Genomic DNA, 12212 nt, shown 5'->3' with positions numbered 1-12212 from the left:
AACACAAGATAGTTAAAAAGAAACTCAAAGAGTTCTGCTTCTGCTTAGGAGAAAGAAGATCATAACAGATAATACTTTCATTATAGCAGCTAGAAAAAGACAGACAAACTAAACAATCATAGTTTTTAAGACATCAGAAAGCTGTGGATAAAACGTAGTGTAAAATAAACTAAATACCAGAGCGGGTTAAAGCTCTAGGCAAGCAGAGATGAGTAGCCATTTTCTACTTTGGAATCATTTGTCAAGTCTGCACACAGATGGGCAGAGACCACGTCTATAAAAGGCTGGGATAAAGAGAAGAGTTTTCAATGGTCATGTGAGCTAGTGTAACATCTAGAACCGCCCCACAGAGCTCATTCTCTTGACCTGCTGGGTCTCTCTGACAGCAATTTTAGTGAGCATGTAGTGGAGTAGGAAGATAGAGACATGTGAAAGCCAGTCTTACAGTTTTTAGATATCAATAGAAAATGAGGTCCATAACAAACACTGAATAAATTTCATCCTTGAAAATGAAATCTTGCCATTTGCGACGACGTGGATGGAACTAGAGGGTATTATTAGCTTAGAGAAATAAGTCAATCAGAGAAAGACAACTATCACATGATCTCCCTGATATGAGGAAGTCGAGAAGCAACATGGAGGGTTTGGTGGGTAGGAAAAGAATAAATGAAGCAAGATGGGATCGGGAGGGAGACAAACCATGAGAGACTCTTAATCTCACAAAACAAATTGAGTGTGGGGGTGGGGGAGGGGCAGAGAGGTAGGGAGAGAGTGGTTGGGTTATGGACATTGGGGAGGGTATGTGCTATGGTGAGTGCTGTGAAGTGTGTAAACCTAGCGATTCACAGACCTTTACCCCTGGGGCTAATAATACATTATATGTTAATAAAAAAAAATTTTCATCCTTGAGACCCTTGAAACAAGATGGCAAACTAAAACTACTACAACCCAGACTGGACCAAATTTAACTTTTCTCTTTTTTTGATAGAAATTAATTTGGGGGCACCTGTATGGCTCAGTGGGTTAAAGCCTCTGCCTTCGGCTCAGGTCATGGTCCCAGGGTCCTGGGATGGAGCCCCACATCGGGCTCTCTGCTCCACAGGGGGCCTGCTTCTCCCTCTCTCTCTCTGCTTGCCTCTCTGCCTACTTATGATCTCTGTCTGTCAAATAAATAAATAAAATCTTTAAAAAAAAAAGAAATTAATTTGACATACAACATTGTATAAAGACAAATTTATATATTTCATATGATTGTCATTGTAGTTAATAGCTTCTCCATCATGTCACATAGTTATCATTTCTCTTTTGTGATTGGAATAATAAATATCTGTTCTCTTAGCAAGTTTGATGCTTAGAAGACAATATTGTCTATATTCACTATACTGTGCATTAGATCTCTAGGACTTATTTACTACTAGTTGCAAGATTGTATCCTTAAACAATCTCTCTCCTATTCCCCCACATCTGAACGCTGGTAAACACCATTTCACTGTTTTTATGAGTTTGGCTTTTTTGGATTCTACATGTAAGTGAAACCCTATAGTATTTGTCTTTTTTGTCTGACTTAACATAATGTTCTCAAGGTCCATCAATGTTGTCACAATGGCAGGACTTACTTACTCCTCATGGCTAAAAACATTCCATTATACATATATACCACATCATCTTTATCCATTCATCCACTGACAGGCGCTTGGAAAGTTATTTCCAAGTCTTGGCTACTGCGAATAATGTTGCAATAAACATGGGAGTGAATTTATTGCTCTGATATCCTGTTTTCATTTCCTTTGGGTATAACCCAGAGGTGGAATTGCTGGATCATATGTTAAGTCTATTTTTAACTTTCTGAGGAACTTCATATTGCTTTCCATAGTGGATGAACCAATTTAAAATCCCACCAACAGTATGCAGTATCCCTTTTCTCCACATCCTCACCAACACTTGCTATCTCTTGTTTTCTTGATGATAGCCATTCTAACAGGTGTAAAATGATACTTCATTGTGGTTTTGATTTGTATTTCCCTGATGATTAGTGATGCTGAGCATTTTCTCATATACTTATTGGACATTTAGATGCCTTCTTTGGAAAAAAAAAAATGCCCGTTTAGCTTCTCTGCCCATTTTTTAGACTCTTTTTTGTTGTTGTGGGTATATAGTTCCATGAGTTCTTTAAATGTTTTGGATATTAATTCCTGATCATATATATGATTTACGAAATGTTTCTCCTATTCTGCAGGTTGCATTTTCATGTTGTTGATTATTTCTCGTGCTCTGCAGAAGCTTTTAAGTTTGATGTAGGTCCATTTTGTTGATTTTTGCTTTTGTTCAACTTTTCTTTGGCTCAAAATGATTAGCCCCTTACCTTAGCACCCTGAAAAAAGAAAGATATACCTTTTTTTGGAAAAAATAGTATCAGTTCAGTTTTTATGATCCTTTTATAGACACTGTCAAACCAATAAAAACTGTAGGACATCCAAAATAACAGGAAAATGTGACCCATGATATAAAGGAAAAAACATTTTAAAGAGCAGGTCCTTAAGTGATCCAGATGTTAAAATTAACAAATAAGGATTTTAAAATAACTGCTACATACGTATTAAAGAAAATTGATGAAAAATGGACAAAATGGATGAAAGATGCAGAATTTCAACAAAGAAATGAGATTTTAAAGAAACAAATGAATATTCTTGAGTTGAAAAATATAATCAAAAATTAAGAAGTGACTGGATATGCTTGCAGCAGACTGGGCACAGCAAAGATATCTCAGTGTAAATTATCCAAACTGAAGCACACAGAAAGATAAAAGAAAAACAGAACAGAGTAAACAAGATACATGGGATGCTGTCCAATCACCTAATATATGTGTCATTAGAGTCCCATAAGAGACAAATACAAAATAACATAGCAACAATATCTGAAGACGTAACGGAGGAGAACTTTCCAAAACCAATGGAATACATCAACCCAGAGCCTCAAGAAATTGAGAAAACTATAAGCTGGAGTAATACAAAGAAAACCACACATAAACACATCAAAGTTAAAATGCTGGTGGTGGGGGAGGATGTGGAATCAGCCAGGGGAAAGGACACATTACTTTTAGAAGGAAAATAAAAATAAGATGGTTGAATTATGAATAGAAACAATAGGAACCAGTGGACAAATAAGTGACATCTATAACAGTGCTGAAACAAACAAACAAACAAAAGAGCCTGTCAAGATAGAATTCTATATCCAGTTAAACTTCACTTAGAGAAGACAAAATGAAAAACAATTTCTTAACAAAACACAAGACAGAGAGAAAACTAATCAATACCACACTTCTGCAACAAGGAATATGAAGTACTAAAGAAAGTTTCTCAAACTGAAGAAAGACAGCCCTTGTTAGAAGCATGAATCTGCATGACAGGAGGAAGAACACAAGTAAGGGTATATATGTGAGTAAACAGGAAATGTTAGTTAGAAAACTATTAAAGACCACTGCTTGCTTAGACAATACAAACAATGTATTCTGAGGTTCGTAACATAAGTATAAGTAAGATATATGTTAACAGCACAAAGTCAGAGGGATGCTACAATATAACTAAAAGCCAAAAGAGAAGATAAAATAGTATAATAAAAAATAATTGATTTTTCCAAAAGAATACAGGGAGCAACAACAACAACAAAATAATGAACAGATGGAATAGAGAACAAAGAGCAAGAGGGAAGACATAAACCCAACTAGACTAGTAAATGTGTGAAATGACAAAGAGACAGATAGTGTCAGACTGAATTTTAAAGCAAATATGACCCAACTACACGGTTTTTACCAGAGATATTTTAAATATAAGAACACAGATGAGTTGATAAATAGATAGAATGATATATCAGTCAAACAGTAACCATAACAAAGAAACTAGTTATCCACATTAGTCACACAACGTAAGCTTTAAGACATGGGATATTATCAAAGGGAAATGTAAACATTTCATAATGATAAAATAGAAATGATGAATTCATTAGAAAAACACCTTCATAACTTCAAAGTATATGAAACAAAATGACAGAACCGCATCCACAGTCACAGTTGGTAGTTTTAACAATCTTTTTCAGGAATTGCTAGGACAAGTAGGCCAAAAAAAAAAAAAAATTAGAAAGGATTTAGGATATTTGAACAACACTAACAACCAAATTTACTTTTGACATGTATAAAACTCTATAACCAACACCTGTAGTAGCCTATTATTTTCACATATACTTGGAACATTCACAAGAATGCATACTCTATTGACTTAAAGCAAATATCAATTCATCTTACAATACTGAAATCAGAATGTTTTCTAATACCAATGAAATAAACTAGAAATTTTTAACAAAAATAAAGTGAGAAAATTTCAATGTATAGAAATTAAACAAAAAACTTCTAAATAACCAAATAAAAACCAGAAATTAATTTAGGATGGCAATTAATAAAAATATAATATATAAAAATTGCTAGACGCAAGGACAATATAAAAAAATCAGATGTTACAATGTGAAAAAAATTTTAAAATGAAAAATGTTTTAAATTATATTACTGGCAACAGCAGCAAAAACATCAAATATTTAAGAATAAATTTAATTAAAGATGTGCAAAAACTATACACCAAAAGCTATAAACACAGTTGAGTAATGGACTCAAGTACATGGAGAGATACACCATATTAGTGGATCAGAAGACTCAGTACTATTAATTCCTCAGTACTGTTAATATTACTGTTAATATAGATTCCTCACAGTCCCAATTAAAATCCTAGCAGCTATTTTATAATAAAAAATTAATCAAAATTTAAAATCAAGCCAATTCTAAAATGTAAATGGAAGCATTAAGGACCTACAAAGTCCAAAAGCAACAGTACTGAAGATAGTGTGATATTTGTGTGAGAAGAGGCTCACAAACCAATGGAATAGGGCAAGCAAAGTGGTGACATTTAAACTAGATTTTGAAGAAGACAAGGAAGAAGGGAAGTAGGATTTGAAGCCTATTATGTGACAAGTACTTTAAACAGACTATTTTAATTAACCTCAATTTTATTTTAACCACAAGCCTGTTATAGTTTTAATACTACTATATTAGTGATCAGCAAACTACTGATGAAATAGTTTAGTCTAAGGTTACATAATTTACACATGGGGGAGCTGGAATTTGAATGTATGTCTATCTGCTCCAAAATTCCAAGGTTTTCTAGCAGAAAAAGTGGGGGTAGGGGAGCAGAGTAATGAGAAGATGAACAGACGTGGTAATCACAGGAGAGACCAGTACAGAACAGGTGACAGAAAATGAACAAAGGTCTCCTACTATCTTGATCAAGAAAAACAAAGGGCCACAGAATATAATTCTACTGGTGGAAATGTGTATGTCAAAAGAAAGACTTTTGGAGGAAAAGAACATTGAGGTCCACATTATTCCTTCAGCTCCTGTCTCAGGTGTAGCCAGCTTGAAAGTGGCTCTGTATCTTGTTGCAGAATTTGAGTGAAAAAACCATAGCAAAATCTATGAATAATAAATTTTATCATTTTTTAATGACTCAATATAATAGGGTGTCCAAGAAATGGGAGGTTATCACTGTAGTGAAATGTCCAGTAATATAAAGTACATTTTAATGAGTCCACATAAACTTATTTGTCCAGTGAGATTTTAGCAAGCACAGGCTTGACGAGCACTTGCACACTGGGTATGTCCTCTTGAAATGCTTCCTTTTGAAACTCCAAGCTACCATGTTATGAGATCTGGCTACCTAGCAAAGAAATCACGTAAAGAGAAATAAACATCAAGCCAGCTCCTCAGACGTTCCAGCCATCTTAACTGAGGCACCAGACAGGTGAGGCCTTCCTGGGTTTCTAATCCCTGTTGAGCTTCCAAATAAATGCAACTATGATTCACTCCAAGCAAGCCAAGCTGAAGAACTACTCAGCTGAGCTCAGCCAAGATTACAAAATATGAGCAAATAAATGGTTTACCTATGCAACAAAAGATAACTGACAGATATTCTGATAAAGAGATTACTCTGTGTGTGTGTGTGTGTGTTTTAATTACTTCTCATATACCAGGTCTATGCAGTGTATCAGGGGAAAAAATACTTATAAAGAAGTTAGTTACAATCCAAATAATGAGAGCATCACAAAACACTAGGTTAATTCAATGGATATTTTTTTAATTCAGGTACCTATACACACCTCTGTAAGAAGTCATGTTTACTATAATAAATTGATATTACAACATAACATCAACATTCTCTACTGCATAATTTGTCCTGTTAGCTTACTTATGAAATAACTTGGTTGGTTATGAAATGCTAGCAACTGCTAAAATAGAAGGAAAGTGCATCTTAAAACAAATGTTTTTACAAGTGACACTAAGATGGGTTGCTTTTAAAGACATATTATTTGGCTTTGTTCACTTCTGTCTTTATAAGCACTCATTCCTTTACCTTCATCCTTTTCAAAGGATTATTCAGCTCTCGCTGGAATGAAGCTGCTCTCCCTGAAAGGAAGGTCTGAAAGGCCACAGCCAACAAATTCTCATACTTTTCAAGCAGAGTTTTATCTTCGGGAGGATAAATTCGTCTACAATAAATCAGACAAACCAATTTGTTTAAAAGAAGCTACTGTAGTGCAATAGTTGAGTTCAATTACACAGATAGTCCTTGGCCACCCACTCTCTACCAGTTGCTTTACTAGGTGCTAGAAATAAAGACGAATGCAGCTATAAGAAATTTACACAAATTTTCATCAGTTATTTACACAAATTAAAGTTTATCTAGAGAATGGCCATTAAACAATCAAGCTCCAGAAAGCACAGTAAAAGGGTTTGGTTGTGGAGCAGTGGCTGGAGAAGAATTGCAATTAGGCATACTGAAGAAATATGGATCTTCATGGGAGAGAGCAGGTGATGAGGAATAATCTGGAAGTATGCAATTACAGTGTGGTTACTGACATATACAAGAATGTGGGCATTCATCTTAATATTCTCTTTTGGGATAGTGGAATGTGCCTCTCTGAAGAAGAGAAGAAGGTAGAGGTAGGATGAGAAGAATGTGTTCTCAGAGTTGCTGTTGATGGTGTTAAGGCAGAAAAGAATGTTTTACTAAGAGTGTGAGAAGCTCTGTGGCCCCCAGTCCTCCTAATCCTTAATGACATTAAGTTAATGTCAAGCTTGGGAAGAGGGGCACTCTGTCCAAGAACACAAGGAATTCAGAAGGGGTGTCCTCTTTTATCTTGTCAGAGGATACCATGGAGGGGTTCCAGTTCAACACAGTCCACCCCTCTGTATTGTCTCATACCTGCCTCCTTTAAACATTTTCATTATTTGCCTGGGTCCTGATATATGCAAGTTTAAACAAAGTAGAGCAACCACTCTGAACTGACAGAAAGAAAACTATGAGACCTAAAACCTGACTTTCTCAAAATACTACATTATAAGTAAATAAGGTCACAGAATAGTATGAGATTTAAAAGATCTCATACAACCACCCATGAAGCTGGCTAGCAGGAATGAAACAAACAGTGCTCAAAATAAGTATAAAAGGTTAAAAATGTAGAACAGTTGTTTTGACACTTTACTTTTTCAATCTATAAGAAAATGGAGGCACAGTTACCTATAATTCCCCATATGCCGATTTTCATGTTCTTCTTTTAAAATCTGCTTTCGTAATTGAGCAAGTCTCTCTTTCTAGAAATGAAGAAATTTGACAAATAAAATCTGACCAATGAATTATGCAATTCAAATTGTGGGTATATTCTAAAAATTTTCATACCAACTCTTCTTTCCGCCTCTCTAACTGATGTCTCTGCTGTTCCCAGTCTGAGGACCCTGGTAAGAGCCTTTTTATTGAATTTTGACCATATAGTCTCCTTTGAGCCTCAGCTTTTTGTTTGGCCAAATTTCTCCTTTTATCACTGGTCCTGAAATTTAAAACACAGGGATTCAAGTAAGTCGTGATCTTATCCCTGTGAGGAGAATGAGCAGAAGACAAGACACAGTGGGGCTATAAATCAATGTTTATATATATCCACATCCATCATATTCATCTAATCATCCATCAACTATGGGTCTCCATATACTAAACTGAGGTTCTGTATTCCCAGGAGTTGTGATGGAATACTCTGAGCAATCTACATTCTTTGGGATTTTCTTGAGATTAAAAGCATATATCCTTACAAAATGAGCTTTGAGGTATATATGGAGCCACACTCTAAGTAAAACATTGTGTTAAGAATTGTACAGACTTGAAAGACAAGTCTAACACATATATGCCCATGGAGCACTCCATCTGGATGGAGAGAAAAGGCACATCTATAATGTAAACTTCATTAGCATATGCTCAAAGTGTTAAGAATTGTACTAAATTATTTTAGTGGAACAACACTAAGAAAAATAAGGAAAACAAATTCGAATTTTCCTTTATTTTTAAGTCTAGAAATTTCTCACTGTTTGAACTATGTATATCTCACTTTTAAGAAGACAAAAACACCCACAGATTATGTCCTGAAATGGTTGGCAAAGACACGCAAAAAAACAAAAATAAAAACAACAAAAAAAATAAGGCTTACTTATATAATAATAGTAAATGTAAAAGAAAGTATAGGTATACTGTTTGAATAATCCAAAATATTTGATGCACTTGTGTAAGCTAAATAAACAAAAATTTCACTTTCTATATTTCGTCTATTCATTTCTTTTTTTTTCTTTTTTTTTTTAAAAGATTTCACTTATTCACTTGACAGACAGAGGCCACAAGTAGGCAAGAGAGGCAGGCAGGGAGAGAGAGGAGGAAGCAGGCTCTCCGCGGAGCAGAGAGCCCGATGTGGGGCTCGATCCCAGGACCCTGGGATCATGACCCGAGCCGAAAGCAGAGGCTTTAACCCACTGAGCCACCCAGGCGCCCCGGCCTCTATTCATTTCTTTTAGGATAATTGAAGTGTCAGTTAAATTGAGGTGAATCATTCTTTGAGCAAGCAAAAAAGGGGCCATATGAAAATTTCTTAATAAATTTACCTATCAAAAAAAAAAAACCCAGAAAAACAAATTCATGTATTGATCTCTTTTTTTAATAATGCTTTCCATAGAAAGCTACTTCTCAAGCAGGCATCTGCTAAATGCTTGGAAACATTTAAAATAAATAAATTGCTTGGAAGCATCCCACAACTCTTTCAGAGTTCTTTAAATGACAATTAGAATCAATTGAAAGAATAAAATCTCTGGGCTTAAATGACCTCAGAGGTCCTTTAATCCAACACCCTAAACACTATTTGAACACTTACAATGGTAAATGCCTCACAACTTCATTAAGCAGTTCAATTAAACTTCTAACAAATTTCTTTCATACTGAGCCAAAAGCTTTCCTACAATATAGCATTTTAAATATTTGAGATCCATGATCATTTACACTGCAACCACCCTAATAATATTCTGTTGGTGCAGAAATCCCCCTTCCGAGTACATATCCAAAGGAGCAGAAATTGGGCTGCAAAGAGATACCTGCACTCCCATGCTCATTACAGCATTATTCACAATAGTCAAGACAGAGAAGCAAACTAAATGTTCCTCAATAAATGAATGATAAAGAAAATGTGGTATATACATACAATGGATTATTATCCAGCATGGGGGACAGGGAGGAATTCCTGGCTATGCTTTTCTGGGATGGTTAACCCTGCCTTAACAACTTAAAAACTGCCTCTTTTTTCTATTTACCCAGGCAGCAAGACCCAGTGGGAAGACCTCTGAACAGAAAGGTAGGAAACCCATGTGTTTGAGGGTTGTTACCTTTTTAACTTCCTGAATGAACTCTGCTTTAGTTTCTTCTTGTGAGGTGAGGAAGATAATGTAGAGATTTTCCTCAGGTATTCTCCGATACAACCTTACACTCTATACTGAATAATTATACAAACACTGTAATTTAACCTATTTACTGAAGATTCAGAACATGATATGGAGAGAAGAAAAAGCAGTTTGTAGAGAGGAAAAGATATTTAAAAAGAAAACACTAAATGGGTTTGAAGAATGGAATCAAGAAATTCAAAATATAAAATAAGAAAAAATTACAAGCCAATCTCACGTACGAGTGATTGTTCTGTGCCAAAGGTGGTGAAAACCTTCCAAAAGATGGAGGAAACACTTTACCTGATGTTTAGTAGCTTTAGAGCATTTAGCAGCACTCCCCTTTTTACATCATAGTCTATTTTCTGATCAGTTCCAAAACTTGGAGCACGATTAATCTGAAATTTACAAAGAAAAGATGAGAACAGCCAAATGTTGGTGGTTAATTAATATTCAAAACATATTTGTTAAACTAATGCAAGATCCCCAACCAGTAGAAAAACTCTACAATAAATCTCAAGGCTCTGCATGGTAGATGGTCCAGTTACCACTGCCATATCTTCTTTCCCCACCACCCTAAGTCAAAGAATTGCAAGGAATTGACTGCTCTCATGGTCCACCTCCCCCTGCCGTCTTAGCTCAGAATCTTCGGTAAGCATTTGTGCCCCCTCCCTCCTCTCCACCTTCTCCAACCCAAAACCTCAAGCACTCTAGGTCTTAAGTTTAGGGAAGTTAAAAGTGACTCATTCTGACAAAATTTTATAAGACCAGTATTAACAATAATAATGATGTAACAAAAATAATATGCATGTTACCAATACAGTAATAATTAAATGTATTTATTTAGCATATAGAAACTCTCAGTGCCCTCTTTGCACTGCTTCAGATCTTCTGGACGATTTCATCTGTTGCTGCCTAAAAAAGAAATTATTTTCTTTCTACCTGGATCAAACAATAAATCATCAATTTTCATTTCTAAAGACACTGACTATATAACTCAGAAGATATCATTAAAGATAACTGCGGATTAACCTCTATGAATTTCTCTAACTGTGTAAGGACTCGTGGGAATAAACAAGCCATTTGTGGGTGTTCTTTTCAACATCATTTCCAGCATTTCATTAAGATGAAAAATAGGAAGTAACAGTAACTGCATATACCCTGAAATCCATTTTACAGTGCACTACCACCTCAAGAGCAGGAATCTTTGTCTTTGTCTTTTTTGCTATGAAAACATAACTAGAATAGCAAGTGTTTAAGAAAGTTACTTAATTAATTCAGTTGGCTAGAACACTGCTGAGTTCAAACCTACAGCTTAGCTTCATGACCACCACCAAACCTCATAGCCTATCTCAAAAAAATATGACACCATTAGTCATAGAAGAGGGTTGTCTTATACAATTCTATTCCTTAAGAGACAAAATAACTAACAGTATGCATTTCACAACTGGCAGCTGTAAGAAATATAAATAAGTAGAAATATGTATGTAGAAGCCAAACAGACAACAAAAAGATCACCTGTAATCCCATTACCCAGTAGACTATAATCCATCTGATAAATGGTGTATTCCTAACCATTTGATAAATGATAAATTTTTGTTATGCATACATATTCATAATTTTTATCTTTCAAATACATACCTATACTAACAATATTATTCTATAATCCAAGTTTTTAAAAATACATCATGAAAATCTTTCATGTCATCATTTTGACCATGGTAATCCATTTACAGAGATGTGCTAAACTATATTATGCTTTTGCTGATCTCTGATTTAGAAGGTGATGGATATATTTCTGCCCATGTGATGTGATCTCAAAGAGAAGGGAACAGTGTGGTAACTTTAAGAACATCCATTTATTTCAGGCAAAATTTAAGAAAGGGAGTTTATTAATCTGTTACTTCAAAACTCTAAGTATTTCCACTTACAAGTGTGAAGAAAGGATACGGTAATATGTTTTATATGAAAAATCTTTAAAAAATAAAATATTTTCTATACTATTCTATTCTGATTCAAGTCTCTGCAATTTGTTATACAACTAACAATAGTTCTGCTGCTACACAGGACAGGATTATAAATTGAACCAGACATTTAGGAACCAATGACTAAATGGGTCACTGAAATGTTATCTATCTTTATAGAATTCCTTAGGTGTTCCATTCCAAAATTGCCATCTGGAATTCTACCAGCCATATCTGTCCTCCAGGATGAAAGTAACCTCAGACCCTCTATAACCTATGTCAGAATATTCCCCCTACTACCATAGAAAAGAAATTGGTCTACTGAGAAATGTACCCACACAAGGTAAACTAATATGTGAAAAGGTAGAAAAAAACTTTTTTCAATTCACATTTTGGATTTTTCAAAA

The 12212-nt window shown here is 34.9% G+C and overlaps 1 protein-coding gene across 1 annotated transcript in view; it reads right to left on the bottom strand.

Moving 5' to 3' along the window:
* Window positions 1-12212, bottom strand: part of TTLL7 (tubulin tyrosine ligase like 7) — a 144419-nt gene that overhangs the window by 52568 nt on the left and 79639 nt on the right. Inside the window, exons 10-13 of the mRNA XM_080803176.1 lie at window positions 10145-10239; window positions 7776-7923; window positions 7617-7690; window positions 6450-6585 (exon numbers count right to left, since the gene is read on the bottom strand). Coding sequence (XP_080659302.1) covers window positions 6450-6585; window positions 7617-7690; window positions 7776-7923; window positions 10145-10239 — 453 coding nt within the window. The remainder of the gene's footprint in view (window positions 1-6449; window positions 6586-7616; window positions 7691-7775; window positions 7924-10144; window positions 10240-12212) is intronic.

The sequence above is a fragment of the Martes martes genome (assembly GCF_963455335.1).
Source record: "Martes martes genome assembly, chromosome: 4".
Classification (NCBI taxonomy): domain Eukaryota; kingdom Metazoa; phylum Chordata; class Mammalia; order Carnivora; family Mustelidae; genus Martes; species Martes martes.
The sequence above is the reverse complement of the archived record's forward strand: the minus strand, read 5'-3'. Positions and strand labels throughout refer to the sequence as shown.